General features: G+C 38.0%; 1 protein-coding gene across 3 annotated transcripts in view; it reads right to left on the reverse strand.

The window, feature by feature from the left end:
- Nucleotides 1-11,387, reverse strand: part of LOC108146986 (transcription factor AP-2-epsilon) — a 30,528-nt gene extending 19,141 nt beyond the window's left edge. Inside the window, exons 1-2 of one of the 3 annotated variants that reach the window (XM_017273247.2) lie at nt 10,974-11,387; nt 10,852-10,899 (exon numbers count right to left, since the gene is read on the reverse strand). In XM_017273247.2, coding sequence (XP_017128736.1) covers nt 10,852-10,890 — 39 coding nt within the window. In that variant the 5' untranslated portion in view covers nt 10,891-10,899; nt 10,974-11,387. Of the gene's footprint in view, nt 1-10,851; nt 10,945-10,973 lie in introns of those variants that run through there. The other 2 variants (XM_017273250.2, XM_017273248.2) reach the window with 2 other exon arrangements.
- Nucleotides 11,388-16,701: the final 5,314 nt, after the last annotated feature.

Consider the following 16,701-nt stretch of genomic DNA (forward strand, 5'->3'; position numbering starts at 1 on the left):
TTCTTTGAGCCAGTCATAAGCTGGCTCTAAACCGGGGTGCCCAACTTCAATTGCTGCACTGCTGGACTGCCCAACTACCCAAGAGGACTTCAACTCCGACTTCAACTCGGCCTGAGCCTCAGCCTGAGCCTGAGCACCTCATTTAAGATGCGTCTTAAATGCGATCGCCTCGGGAGAAACTCGTGAATGCCGCAGGACTTGCATGACTACTGCCCCGACTTGGGATCTCGGCATCGAGATCGGGACCGAACTGAACTGAACTGAACTGAACTTAACTTAACTGAACTGGACTGGACTGCCAATCTGCGGCAACTCCTTTATCGGCCGCCGCTCTTTTCGGTCTGCATCTGCATCTGCATCGACATTGCCCATTTGCCGGCCGCAGACAAGTGCATTCCACATGCAAATCACAATCAGCGCTGGAGTAGTGATTTTCCGAAAATATAAACAACCGATGTACAGCCAAAAATAATGCGGCATAAATTACAAAGGCACTAAGGGAAAAAAACGTGATCGTGGAAAGCTAAACTTAAAATTAAGTTGCCAAATTCCATGTTTTCTCTGTTTAAAACCCTTAGTCTGTCTTAAGGACGAGAAAAATTTTGGTTTTTAAATATTAGGAAAAAAGATACCTATACTTTTTTTTTTAAATATAAATTTACTTATTTTTGTCTTCTTAAGTAGAATAAGATATCTGCATATAATTCTTTGAAAAAGCGTAATAATCTACCACCAACCTTAAATTGCCATATTGTTACATCAATTTAAAACTATTAGGTATAAAAATTTTTAATACCACGAAAGTATTGAAATGGAACTTAAGTGGCTGTAAAATAAGGCCTTAGACAAAAGTTTTAGACTCTTTGGTATAGAAACGAAACTAAAAAGTATAAGACATATATTATTTGATATTGAATTAATACATATACTTTAATGCTGTCTGTAGTTTATTTTCAAGACACACAAATTTATGTTCTTAAAGTGTATTACTCTAATAAATGTTCCTTGTAAAATCATTTTTTGTTCAAACGACTGTCTTGCACCGAATTGATTTCTGTTTAAGCAACAAATCGTTAAAAGGGATACAAAAAATAGATTCCAACGACTTAGTTCTCTCTGTACGAACACTTAATAAAATTGTTTTTCCTATGAACTAAAAAAGCAACTTATTTTTTACACCAGTTTAAAATCGCTTCGTTTTGTGGGCACCTAGCGATGGCCAATAAAAGTAAGATGGCCAGAAAAAGCTCTAATTAACCGATGTAAAATCACAAAACTCTTTAAACGGCACAGTCCCTCGGAGCGAATGGAAGATCTACTTTCAGGATCCAGATTCACAGCCAGCAGACACTTGGCTAACTCCTAGGGCTAGGGGTTATGGTTAATGGGACTGCTTAGGCCTCTTGGCTTTGTTTTTGTTGGCATGTTTGGGATGTGGGGATGTTGGGATGTTGGGTTGCTGAGATGCGGTATGCAAATGGAGCCCTTGTGATTGAGTGCTTGTATCTGCAACTACTTCGCCATAATTTTCCGCATTCACTCGAACTCTCGGGCTAAAACTCTCGAACGCATGTACGTACTCGAGTGTGGTAATATTTTGAAACGGCCGCGGGCCATTTCGTTCATATTCGTTAAGTCCTCAGATGCAGGCAGATTCAAATTTCGGGAGAAGCCAAACGCTGTGGCGGCGGTTGCGATACACGAATCATCAGCGACATGGCCGTGGCCCATGGCCCATGGTCGCTATCGCTTATTCGCCAGGTCTTTTGGGTTTTGCAGGCTCCAGGTTTCATTTCGTTTCGTTTCGTTTCGTAGAGGCCGGCCTGGTCTGGCATGGTTTGGTCGTCCGGCAGCGCGGAGCACAGGAAAAGGCTCCTGCAATGTTGCACGACGCCAATAGCCGCGGGGAAGATGAGCGAGTGCGCCGCGCTCGTCGCAGTTCTGGGCTGCTCCTACCTTCTGCTCCTGCCTCTTGCTCCTGCCCCCTTCTTTTGCCCTGTCCCGCTGCCGCTGCCTGCACTCAGAGAAATTGCAGCTAAATTATACCATTTAAAATGTAAATGAAAAATCACAGAAGCTCCTAAAACTACCGCTAAGAAATCCCTGTTTTTTTGGACAAAACTAAGCTGGCAAACAAATAATTCTTCTAAATTCAATTGCACTAATTGAAAGAAATCGTTATTAAAGACTTTTTTTTCTAAGGAACTATGTGGTTGTATTTACAAACTTGGCAAAAAATTCTTTTTAATGTTCTTATTTTCCTTTTCTTAAATACTTAACACCACATTAGAATATACTTATGTACAAGTCATTTATAAAAAAAAATACCAAAATCAAATAAAAACCCTAAATTTCAAATATGTTAATACATTTTGAAAGAAGCAAGCATGTCAAAATGTAGTAAGATAAACATTTTAAAAAGTTTGATAAATATTTCTAAGACAAAAAAAAGCATTTGTTTTAGTAATTAAAATTAATTTTAAGAACAATATTATTGCCTATATTGAAAGGCAAAATGTTGTAAAACAAATGTAGTATTTTGAGATTGTAATGCTTAGTTTTATAGAGTAAATTTAATATTTTGAGAAATATATAAGTGGAATTTATTATTTTTAGTGTGCTCCAGCTCTTGACGAGGTTTTCAGTGCGGCAGTGTGTGCGTTTTCAGATGCAGTTGCAGCAGGCGGATGTTTGCAGCATATTTCCTACGGCTGTGCTCATGTGCACCTTTAATCCGCTCTGTTTTTTCGCAATTCGGCGTACAAGCAACCCGATAGAGCGGCGAACAGCCAGCAGAGCGACCAGGGCGGACCATTTAAATTCGAGGTCAAAAGGAAATATATTCGCAGCTGTGTTTACCCACAGTAGATTGCGATTACGTACGTTACATATAAATACGAACATATCGTTCCTTTGCGCACACTCATGTAAAAGGATTATTGTCATGATAGCCGTGGCCATTATGCCAAAATGCTGTTCATCCGAAAGTTCTAGATTTCGATACTCCATGATTATCATTCGATATGATACCATGCTTTTTTATTTATTCTCTTTAGTAATATTTTTAAGTCAACTGTGGAAATTCAATATGTATTGCAGTACAACTTTTTTTTTCTAACAAGATTACTATGGAAGTTTAATATATATTGCAGTCCAACTTATTATTTACCAATAACTTTCTATTTATCTAAGACTTTGTTTGGCCTTCCTTTAAACTCATAATTAATTGACAAAGCTCAAATATTATATTAGCTTTTAAACACTATAGTTTTTGGTTTAAAAATTCTATTTTAAAATGTCTAAATTAAGTGGTTAGCCCTTCAAGCAAAGTAATAAAAATGGAATGTCCTGGGACTACCGAGTTTCGAAGAATAACTTATTAATTAAATCAGGCTGTCCAACGCACAGCAATAGCTCTTCAATAAGACCACTCTTTTCAGCCTTGCAGATAGGGAAACATAATTAAAAGACTATTGCCCTTTGGTGATCCGGTAATTTAGTGATAATGCCAACCTCGAGCATGTGTGGACAGAAGTCCAGGCCCTGGCGCTGCTTGTTCCCCGAATAAGTGATTCCTTGGCCGTAACTCCGTTCACGCGTCACGCACAAGAGGTCGTGAAATGGAAATGGCCAGTTCAGCGCCAGTTAATTAGGCAATAAAACATGAATGCCGAATTGCGTGCGGCGCCTTTTTTTAGCTTATAAAAACGGATTTCTATGTGAGAAAATTATCAGTGCGTTGGAGTCGAACGAAATTGCCACTATTAAATCAAGCGAATCGCCAGCGCAGAGTGGCATCCATCGCATCAGCGGTGCAGATACTCAGACATTCAGACTTTCAGACATTCGGGCACATGCACACATCCAATTTGCGATAAATAACTGCGGAGCGAGGGATTCTGGTTTCCAGACTCAAACTCAAACTCCAACTCCTACTCCGAAAATTAAAAGCAAACATCCAAATAAGAGATGTAAGCATTTGGCCGAGTGCAAGTGGTTGTTAAGGAATATAAATTGGACTATAAAATCATTAAAGCGCTTAATAATGATTAGCTGCTTTTAATTCCTCTCTCGTTTTTACGCTCCCAAAATGGTATAATTATGCCATGGCGGCGATAAAACAAAACGAAAATGTTCCCGATATCTGGGGCAGTTTCAGAAATGCGAAATTCATATTGTAAAGGTCAATAGTTAAGATTTAATTTGTCAGGTTAATTCAGGTTAATACTGTTTTGATATTCTCGATTTTAAAGCATGAAACGATAATACAAACCAACTTGTTTTGCTTTTATACACAATGTGTCTAAGATCACGAGATGTTAGTGCTCTATTTAGGAGTCTCCCAAAAATATTTCCAAACCAAATTAAACCGAAAATAAAATATATATATAATATATATCAATGTTTAATTAAGTGTATTTTTTAAATGGATTTTCGAACATTATTGAAGTCATTTTCCCTGCTCTTTAAAATCGATATATAACAGAGCATTAATCACTGCCATTTGTAAGTTACGCATCTTCCTTTAAATGTTATCTTATTATTTGCATATAAGCCACGATATATGCACTCCTATGTGTTTTGGCCACATAAGTACGCAGTTATACGCACCTAAGCTGCGATCTTTGGTGCAGAGACAACTAGTGCCTGCGGATGCGTTTCTGAATCTAGATGGGCTGAAAAGTGCGTAGAGGCCGAGATGGCGCGGAACGGTATCCGTTGCAGAAGGTAGTTGGTAGTATGGTAGTTGGTAGTTGGTAGTATGGCGGTATGGTAGTATGGCAGTATGAAGTTGGCACTCATAGCTTGGCTGGTAGTAGGTGTCGCTGGCCCCGTGTGAGAACAACTAGTTGGACGCTCGCCCTAAGCTATAATTAGGGATTCGCATTTTGCCTCATTTTTCTGCACACTTTTAAGTGATTCGCCAAGTGTAAAGTAGTCTTTTGGAGAGACAGACGACCAAGATTGCATTGAAAAAGAAACACACTTTTAAGCAGCGCCTTCATGACGCAAGACAGTTAAGACGGCAATTTATCTTATTATTTTACGCAGCTCGCTTTCCCGAAAAATAAAAACAAAAAAAAGAAATCTGAAAATCACCATTGAGCACGAAGACGTGTTGATATGAAATATTTCAACATGTTCCAAAACCAATAGCAAAACAATAATTAAGCATGTTTGCTAATGACACGACCGCGATGTTCAGCAACAGTAGCGGAATCTTGTACAATTAACATAATTTGCCTTTCGGTGCTTTGGCTGGGTGCAAAAGAATGCAAACCACAACAAAACGAAAACCATTTTATTTCAATATTCAGCAAATAAATTAAAGTTGTTTAATTTATTCAAGGGGCTGTCTGTGAGGTATTCATTTGTCGATATGAATACTTTGTTAGATACTTAAGGAGATATTTTTGTTAACAAGTTGTGTAACGTTAACATAAAATTTAATTAAATGAATTATATATATTAAATTTCTAAAACCCCAGATATAAATTCAAAGGTACAGATACTTGGCTTCCTAAGAAGTTGAGCTCGTAGATCCACTGAAAAAGGGATCTCTCCTTATCCGTAGACTCCAATAAGTCGATCTGACATTTGCGGATTAAGATTTATAGCCGCTTTGTCCATCTCCATCATAAACAACTGGCTCTTCTCGCCCATACTTCTTTGTTTTATGGCGAAAGCCGGGCTCTCAATAGGTGCCAAGCCTGTCCCCATCCCAGCCAGTTACTCGAACTCCGTTTATGTATTGCATTTCTGCATTTTGCCATTGCTGCCTTCGACCTGTCGTTGGCGTTGGCGATGGCGATGACTTTATTCGAAAATGCAGCGCGTGCCGACCCCCACTGACAAATTTGTTCTGCAGTCAAAACCAGCGCCGAGCACGCGTGAAACATGATATGCCGCCATTAATATAAATCACGTGATAAGCACAGTGCGGCGAGGACCGCTGTACGAATTCCATTCACGGCGACACACGATTCATTGAAATGTCTTAATTTATGTGTACAAATCTGCTTAAAATATGCGTGTAATTTCCTATAATTAAACTACAATGACTAATGTTTCAAATGAATAATAGTATAGTATATCCAACTAAACGTAAGCACAACTAAATTTTGCACTTGCATTTCGATATGCCTACTGTTTTATCTTTAAGACGTGAAACTAGAATTGTAAACATTTGTAACAAGTTATTAATATAAATTAAAAAACTTTTTACAAAATATTTTGACACTCAAAAACTTTTTATATGTTTGCGGTTTTCGAAAATAGTTTGTTAGCTTGAATACCGACCCTTAAACATGACAACTTGATTAGGACATGTTTAGATTAACTAATAAAAGATCTTTTTTAAATCAATTGAAAGCTCGACCCAACATTGTGACCATTAAAGAAAATCATTTTTTATAAACACTCTTTTTGCAAGAACTCTACAAAAAGGGAATCCTTTCGAAAAGTAACCTGAAATTGATATGGCTTACTTAACAAACTTTAACGTCGCAATTGTATGCCTCCTGAAAGCGATACCCATGTTGATAAATAAAGTATCGAAATTGAAATTTGCTGACAAAAGACTCTCGCGAATCGTGGCTCTGTTTTTTTATGAACTTAATTAAAATGACGGCTTTTGGGTCACGTGACCTGGCATCGTAATGTATATCCGACTTGTTTGTAGTGTGTTTGCTGTATAATTTTCCAACAAGCCTTCGCCGGTACTTGAGCCCCCAGCTATCGATTCCGAAGTCGAGGAGGGTTGAGGGATGGGGAGTGGGGGGGTTGTGGATTTTCATTAAGGACCACTCAGGTGTGCGCATCCTGCGAAGCAACAAACACGGCCGCACGGCCCCAGAAAAAACATATGCGTGTCGCCGCAGCGCCGCTCGTTGCCACTCGCACTACTTGGCTTTTCACTTTTTAGCTTGAAGTACTCGTCAGCCTCGCTCCGGCCCAATTTCTCACTTAGACAGACCCCGGACCGGGAACGGGAAAGATTATCCCCTGTGCACTCGGAAAAATCAGTGTTCCAAAAAGAAAAAAAACTATAACCATATAATCATGGGTAAGGTGGATGTAATTTATATATTTATATTTATATAGTTTTCAATTGTAAAATTCGTAAAAGGCTTTCTTAACGGACATTAACTCTGTTTAAAACTAATTTTTAATAAATATTAAGAAATTGTGTGTAAAACTAAAAACATAAATTTGTTATTAACAAATCATTAATACTTATTACCATTCTCAGCAGCGTATACAGAATAAATTTGTGTGGGACTTATAAATCCCACGTAATAATAAAATTCTTTTTAAAAATAGAAAAGTTATTTATATGAAATATATTTATACGAAATACTACTTAACTAAAAAAGTTGAAGCACTCCACATATCTGTGTAGTTAATTTTCATTGTCAATTTTATTCCAAGTGTACACAGCATCATAGGAAAAGGCGGGGGTGCATTTTTGTGGGCAAATGGGATGATATGCCTCAAAGTGTTGTTTGGTGCCATGCAGTGTTTCCTCATGTATTAAATGGCATAAATATGGTCACGTGCCATTATTTTGAACATTCTCGGTGCTCGCCCCAGATCTCTCATTTTCAGTGTGCAGCGTGCAACTTGAAGCCGATTCCCAAGCCACAAAACGGGCGGGATATTAGTATTAACATATCGAATTATTAGCCTACCCAGAACATTGGATAACGTGGATAAGGATGTCGTGGCCGCTATTCCGTAATTATCTCGAAAATCCCTTTATGCATATAATTGGCATTTAACTACAATGGAGTCTCTGTGGGCAACGTCTGTGCTGGTAATACCATTACTTCCGCTAGATTATACAAATACTGATGTTTCACAAAATTTGATCTCAGCGAGCATGAGAATGCCAATCTGAATTTTACCAAAAATGATATGCAAACAAAAGGGTCCATCGCTTGGTGTTATAGATAAGCATACGCTCTTTTTAAAAATGAACAACGAATCGGGATAATCCCATTCGTCGCGGGAAAAATACAAAAATGGATAGCAAATGTTAAATGCTCATATTTAAGTTGGGTTTAACTGTCATTGTAATTTAAATTGAGAGCTGACACTTACGCTATAATACAGTTTAACCACTAAAGTTAAAAATACCACAGTTTGCCAATACCGTGTTGTATACAACAAAATTTTAAGTGGATAACAATTGCCTTAACATAGTAAAATAGTTATATTCAACTGGTACGTAATAATAATAAAACCAACTGAACCGTACCGTTTCATACACAATAAAGTTTTATGTGGATAACAATTGCCATTAAATAGTAAAATAGTTAAATTCAACTAATAACATTGTGAAAAAACCAACAAAGAAACATAAAACTCTTTTAAGTGGGGGTAACAATATTTGATTCATTTTTACAGCCAGTACAGCAATACAATGTACAGTTTTTAAAGTATTAATACTTGTTTTTTAAATAAGTTTTTATTATAAAAATAAAAATACTCCACAAATCAAACTGTGCAAAGCGTTTCTAAAGTGGAAAATTTTATATTGTTTTGGAACAACAGTACCCCAAATTACATCCGTTTTCTCAGGCTAAGATCTACTTTTAGCCTAAGTGGCAAAAATCCATCTCATAACAAGGTTGTGAGTAGCGGGTAACTCATATCCGGAACAGTCAAACTTATTTGCAATTAAAATGGTTTCTTTAGACAACTGGGTTAACCACGGGATATGAAAGATAAATTGTCACGTTCTGATTTTCTCTTATTAACAATAAAATAAAGGGATGAAAGCCAAGAAAGTCACAGCAATAAGATTGGTTTTGCAATTTCGAAATAGGATTTCTCCGAGAAGAGTTATGGACTACGAAAAGTTGGTTTTAGGTCATTTTTCTACAAAGCTGTTTTTTTGAAAAAATAGAACATTGTTTAACCAAAAAAAGGTACCGCTGACAGCCACCACATCTTTAAAAAAAAATCCTTTTTAGGAAACTGAAGGTACAGTCACAGTTTCCATTATAAGGCAAAATAGTAAACAATGATTTTTTGTTATGTATGTCATATCTCATTACTTACTTTACCAATTGTTTTTAGAAAGCACAATTGTTTTAACATATTTGCATGTTATGCGGTTATTTCCCGGCTCTTGATTAATTTTTGTCAGAAAAGGGAGAGTGTCTTGTTCAGGACCGAGCCACCACACTCATACAGTAATCAGGTCCACCAACTGTCGGGGATTTGTCACCCCCATTAAAGAGCGTTTGATGTATTATTCGGTTCATTTGGTCGACAGGTCTGCGCAAACAGAGCGCTGCCATTTGAGCCGCCGCCACCGCTGGCAGCAACAGCAATAGCAACAGCAACAACAAAAAGAGCGGCCTGGACCGCCGCTGCCGGTGACAGGGACTAAGTCGTCCTGCAAACAGAACTACTCGAACAAACAGGATCAGATCGGACGGCAACGGACGACCACTGGTCGGTAAAGCACACGTCCCAAAGCCCCAGTCTGCAATTTAATTTGTGGTAAGCGGAACTTGTCAAAGGATATTTGGGAAGCGTAAATATGCGCATATGAAAAGTGCAGATGCCACTTTGAGCCATATAAGAATATTCTCCTTGTATTCCGAACCGATCTTATCATCTTCATCTATAATTTAGCCGTCCATAACAAATCAACTATAAAATTGTTAAAACTACCTTGAAAACAAGCCGTGTTAAATTAGTCTAGTTGATAAATGTTTCCTAAGGATAAATATCGGTTTTTATATTTCCAAACGACTTATTGATAGAAGAGGATTACAAATCCCAAATAAATACTGAAAACTAATAACTCATATTGATAATTATTAGTGACGTGTTGATATTGACTATAGTTTTTAATAAATTTAATTTAATTTAATACACGTTTCTCTTACATCTCCTATAATAAATCTAGGATTTGTAAAAGGTTTTATATTATATTATGACAGAACTAATAGGAAAAATTATAATTTCTTCCACAACTTAAAGAGATTCTAGCCTTATGACTACTCGATTTTTCTTTTAAAATAAGGATTTATAACTTGAACACCTGACCACTTTTTGGAAAGCAGATTTACATTCAATATAGCAGTTAACCGTCGGATAAGCAAACCCTTGCGTACTTCGCTGTAAGTCGATAAAGTTTTCATTATAAATTTGGAGTTTGATGAGTTTTCCTGGTCAAATTTGCCATGTATGATTCAATTGTCTGCTGTCTGCGTTATGAAATTCCATTCCAAGTAATAATATTATTTCGGCTTACCAAACAGCGAAATTAACAAATTCATCCCTTATATTTATATCCAAGTGCAATTGTGCTTTATTACATCTGCAAAAACCCTTATTTTGGAACCTCTGACCACTTTACTTATCTTTGCAAGATGATCTGAGCTTTAAATTATTTTATTTATTTATAATTATTTATATTGCTTTATAAACTGGAATCAAACAAATATACTTTATAGAACCTATATGTTATTTAAATTTAATAAAAGTGCGGAAATGGATAATTTGCATTTTTCTGTTAAGTCGTAAGCAATTTAACATCACACTCCTTAAATTTTTATACACTTTTTAAGAGACTGCAGTAAGTTACCCAATCTACTTAAGGTAATTGTTCAAATTGAAATATAGCACAGGCCTACTGCAGCTTTCAAGTTTCTAAATTTAATATATACCCATTTTGAATCACTTGCAAAGTCCATTGATATTCACAAATTCAATAAGGTTCAATTAAACTTTTTAAATTTCACAAACACGACCTGATTTGTTATCAACACATTTAGATTAGTCCACTTGGACGGCATTATGTTAATGCGTGGAGGAGCTGGTAATACATACCTGCCAGGCACTTGCGTCCAAGGTAGCCAGAAATGACATATCCAACTCCTACGGAAATAGACGAAAAGTTGGTTAAAGCAATTTTCCAATTTGGCCCCAGTGGCAGCTGTTGTCCGACCGACCTTCCGTCGGAAGTTGTTTGTAAAATCCAGAATGATGACAGCTTTCGCAGTTGGCCAATGAGTGCAAATTTATGTTAATCGTCGTTGCCGCGCGGGGGGATGAACAAAAATGATACTTGATTCTCGATTCCGGACGCGAACTTATGGTCGTACTAGTGCTGATTCACGTGCGGATGCCGCCGGAACTTCAGTGCGAAACACGGTTATTTAGTTACCAGGTAACTCGGTAAAGGAACACGGCCTGAACTTGGACTTGACATCCGCCCAGTGAATTTCCGCTCCGGTTTCCTGCACTCGCACTTGTGCTTGTGTGCTTGTGCTTGTGATTGTGATTGCGCCAGAGGTTCCAGCTGCGGATCGGCACTGGAGGAGCTGCAGGAGCGCTGTCGTCGTCGTCTGAGCCAACTTCCGTATCTCCTTTGTGGTTTTCGGCCAAAGGATTTCCCCAGCCCAGCCCAGCCCAGCCTCCGCTTACATTCCGTACAGTGCCGTACCGTGCCGTGCCGTTTCGTTCAGCTCAGTTGAGTTCAGTTCAGTTCCGTGCGACCGAAGACCCAGCCGTTGGCTATGTACTCTTCTACCCGGGGGTGTATGCATGCAGCTTCTGTTGGTCATGTGCCACCGCACACCACCCCACCCGACCCGACCTCGTCCTCGTCCTCGTCCTCGGCCCCCCATTGGACCCCAAATACGCCTCCCCCGAAAGTCCTGCCAAGATAGCGCTTTATGTGATCCTTCTGCTTCTGCCCCAGCCTGTGCCTCCTCCTCCATCTCCACTCCACATACAGCTCCTGTACATGAACACATTCGTGTGTACATCCTCGTAGGTACCTGTGTACATACGCACTGCGACTCATGCGACTCGAAGCCCTGGACGCGTGTACATGCGTATATGCGTACATCTGAGATTCGGATTCGGGCGGACTCCTTCTATATGCGAGCCATGGCAATAACTCCCGAGGAAATGGAACTTTGCAAAGTCGGCAACGGACACGGCTCATGTAGAGTGATAAGTGCATAATTACACATAGCCCCGTACACCCTGATGTGTCTACACTCGAATGGCTGGTATGCAGATACATAAATATTTATGTGCCGCATGGGAGCTGTGTATATAATACACTGCTTGATTTAATATTTGTCTCACCCACCCCCCGAATTTCATAGCCCATGGCCGGGGGCATTTTATATGTATATGAGTATGTCTGCCTATGTACTACACTCGGAAAAGGACAAAGGAACTAATGGGAAAATTTTGATTTGCTTTCAAAACCATTTTCCCGAAAGTATATGCCAGCTATTAAATCAAGCCTAAAACGTTAACGTCAAATTTGGGGTTTCACAGCTTAAATCTTAATAAAAATAAGTGCCAACCGTAAAAAAAGTAAACAAAAATTAATTTTTCTTCTAATCTTTATTGTAAGCCAAAAGAAGTTTTTCCTGAATACGATAAAATAAGACTTTTAAGTAATAGGTTACCATAAGCACTCTCCATATATATCTTTATTGAAAGAAGATCAATTTTTGAAGTGACTGATTTCGTATTTCGTGATTGGCTCAGAGATTTATATAGAAAATTAAATAAAATTGTAAATGTAATTAACAAATTGTATTTTGGTTTGTTTGGATTTTTAATACTGTGTGTATACAAGTATTTTTATATAGTCTAATACATTTTTTTTTTATTTTTCAAAGATGAATACAAGAATTATTTTCAAATACAAAATTTTTAACTTAAAAGTTTGTTTGGGGAATTCAAACGAAATGAAATGGTAACAATGGGCGGTAAATAAATGTCTTATTTTGCAGAGTGTAGAGGCACTGCTTAGAATAAGCCCGAAAAGGGGGAGTTACAATCCCCCGTGTCACCGGCAACAGCCCCAATACATATTCTGCTCCGGCCGTGGATGCACATACATACATATATATCGCTTTTGGGGATGCTGGCAGAGTTTCCAGGCAGCGCGTTCGAGGCGGTATGTATCTTTGACTCACCCCACCCACCCCCCCCCCACTCTCACCCCCGCCTGTATTTATCTCGCGCTCCGTCCTGCTCTGCCCTCGCGCCATCTCGCTCTCTGCCGCAGCTCTCTTCGTTCTCTTAGCCTGCCAGCGCACTCTCTTTCGCTCTTCTCAGATATATTTTGCCCGGTGTTTGTTGTTGTGTGCGAAAAGGTATACCTATATGGGTAATATAGGTATACTACTGCATCTTGGCCGTGTAATTCTCTATTAGTTTTTTGATAACTCCGTGCTTCTTTATTATTTTCTAAATAGAATGACACCGAAAAAGCATAGCAAAAAACAAACTCCCACTAACACCCTTGTGCTCTTCCTAAACCTTTTAAATTATTCACCAAAACCTTTATCATTTTGGTTATTGATTTTGTAATAAAACAAACTACTTTTTGTTGCCATTGATCTTAGTGTTTTTGAACTAAAATAATTAACCACGAGGATCGTGCTGTCAACTACAATTGCATTTAAAATAATAGCACCAAGGACATCGGCACTTTGATTTAAATAACTCCAAATTAGTATTTATTGGATAAACCAATTTATAATATTCAATCAAAATTGAATTAGTTGCAAGTAAAGTTATGTATTGCTCCGTATAAAAAAAAAGTAATGTTCAGATAGTCAACAAATTATACTTACAGATCTATTATTTTAATCATAACTGTATCCAATTTAGATATTTACGCACATGCATATATTATGTTTGCAGTCAAAGTAAATAACTGTCTCTATAAATAATTCAAAATTTCAACTATGCAATGTGAAATGTTTTGTTTACACATATGCCTTTTGCATTTATGAATATGTATGGTTTCAAACTTGACTCGGGCAAATTTATTCCAATATAGAAATGTGAATTCAAATCTAGTTAGCGATGGTAAATCACAAATATTAGTTTCGTCCTCTTTTAAATAATATTAATAATGTAACAAAGAGGTTTATCAAAATAAAAAGACCAATTTGTCTGCTCTTCCTATAATTTGTAAGACAATTCGAAATCTAATTGTAAAATCTTTGCCGTTCGATTTTATTAATGAGCATTTAAATGAGTATGAAATTCGAAATAACAATAATAATAAAATAATGACATGGTTGGTTAATGTGCATAATAATACGGTTAGCCACCGTCGCTCAAATGGAGAGGTGCATGTGAGGTGCATGCGACGTACATGCTTACCTGCATTATTAATTAATCATACTTAAGGGAGAGGAGGCACTGCCTCCTTGCACTGGCAATGGGACTTGGACTTGGTGGCCTAAATGTTGGCCGCGCGTCATTAGTTGCCCGGCCGAAGAAGAGCAATCGAGAATAGATTAGTATTTAATGGCTTTTATATATATTTTATGAAAAACAAAAAACCGAACCCGAAGCCTCGAAAGACCACATTCAAATGCAATTGCAGTGGAGCTGGAGTTTTGAGTCAGCTCCAGGCAACATGGCCGGGGGCGTCATCAGGGCCCAACGTGGATGCCTAGGAGCACGTGCGTCCAGCGGTCCATGGGATTTCGAAATCATATATTTATATTTCCACTAATTCATTTTTAATAATTTGTTTGGTTCTGTGGTCCGTTGCTCATCACGCCCCGCGCTTGTGTGTTAATTATCGAGGCTGGCACTGCGACTTTAACTTTGTCTGGCACTGGAACCGTGGACCAAAAACTGGCACTGTCCGAGGTTTCCTCTCATGCTGGCAGTCGCAGCCGGCAAGACAAACGAGTGAGGCCACGCAGGAGCAGGTCGAGGTCCCCAGATTCAGAGTTCCCGTTCCCCAGATTCAAAAACTCTGAGACGAACTCTGCGATCCAAATTCGGGGGTGAGATCGACTCGTCTCAAATAATTTATCGTGCACGTCGAGTTTCTTTTTGTCTTTGTCTTATGCTTGCACATGAGGCTAAATACATGGTTTAGGCCCAACTTTATTTGCCGTCATCTACATATCATTAAAGACTGGAGTCAAACAGCCAAAAACTTAAGCTTGCAGGTTTCATTTTCTGAAGAAGAATGAATCTTTCCAGGTTTCTTAAGTGAGACTTTTTGCCTTGTGTTGTTATTTTGAAAACACTTAGCATCCTTAGATTATTTTTTACACAAAAAGTAAGTGTCTAAACTAAGCATCGCTTTTAGAATATTAAACCTTAATTTTATTCGTGTGAGAAATATTTAAATAAGTTGAAATAAAAATATGATAAAATAACTCTCAATGTTAAAATTAAAAAAAAAATTGGGAGAAAAGTTTTGAACTGTGTAAATTAATACGGTTTTAAGTGCCCGACGGAGATAATGAAAAAAACAGTAAAAATCTACAAAAACTATTTAAAGTCTTTTTGTTTTACTTTTTCGAGAGGCTATACCATAAATTTTCAAATGGTCTCTTATAAAGTGTAGACAAATGTAAGGGTTGGAATAATATTTCGGCTAAAAAAAATGATTGAAGGCAACCTTTACCCTCATAGGAAAAAATATTTAAAAAATGGTTTTAAGCGATAGCCATTAGACTACAGTGTTCTCACTCGTTTATGCTAGCAGTCTTTATCAGTTTAGTGACTGGGGTTTTTACTTGCGGGTATTATAATTATGGCACCGCCGCCCGACTTCCAACTAACAAGCGCAAGTGTCAATGCCGGAGATCGAAATGCATTTGAACCTGGCTTTTGGGGCTTCGACTTGGGCTTTGGCATCCGACGGCTTCCAGACTCCCAGACGGAGGTGGAGCTTGGGGCGCAGTCGAGAGTTGAGAGTCAAGATTCGAGAATCGAGAATCGCTAGCATTCCTCGCACAGAAGGAAGTACTTGTGCTACCGCAGTGTCTCCTGCCCTCCTGCCCTGCGACTCCTCCAACTCCTTCAACTCCCCCAACTCCTCAGACTCCTCCAACTTGTGCAACTCCTCCTCCACCACTACCTGCATCGTGATACACTGGGCGAAATCCGTCCTGATCGCAAAGAGGAGGAGTAGCGCACATAGCGCAAGGGTCCAGGGCCAGCGAATGACCACGAGCAAAAGTGGGAGTTGCTATAATTGTTTAATTATAGGATTTTGCTTGCTTGACTTTGCATTTTGTGCTCATAACTTTTGCGCTGAGTTCATGTTACCGGCAATCGGTGGGGTATTCGGTAAGCCCTATGCTCTTATAAATATGCATCGTATTTGTAGGGGAAATGTTTTAACTAATTGCGCTCGTCACTTTTTGTGACACCACAACACAATCATTTTAACTGCGAATATTGTTACTAAAATAAAAATTGTAACCCAAACATTTAAGGAAAAATTAAACGTTATTAAACGGATGAGCTTTACAAAATTTAAGCTACCAAAGTTAAGATGTTTGAAATCTGCGGATATATAAGATCAATAAACTAAACTAAACTTTAATATTTAAAAGACTTTGTAATTTCTTTTTAACTTGAACATTGTTTACTTGATAAGTTGGTCTTTTTAAAAAAAATCAATTTTAAATAGTTTATCTTACCTTCAAAGAGTTATACAATGCAAGTCCTTTAAAATAATAGTTTTATTAGATTTGTCTTGGCGTTGTTTTATAAAGGTTATTGAAATCGCTTTCGCTTTAATGGTTTTACTATTTTTAATTTTTATGTTATTATATTTGCCGTGTGTTCAGTTTTGTGACCTATCATGTAATGTTAGGGTGTGCAAAAATCGCCTTTCGAGCGACGATTGTCTTTTGTTCTTTCAGTTTTGACACGGGT

The sequence above is a fragment of the Drosophila elegans genome, unplaced genomic scaffold, assembly GCF_018152505.1.
Source record: "Drosophila elegans isolate 14027-0461.03 unplaced genomic scaffold, ASM1815250v1 contig_208, whole genome shotgun sequence".
Taxonomy (NCBI): Eukaryota; Metazoa; Arthropoda; class Insecta; order Diptera; family Drosophilidae; genus Drosophila; species Drosophila elegans.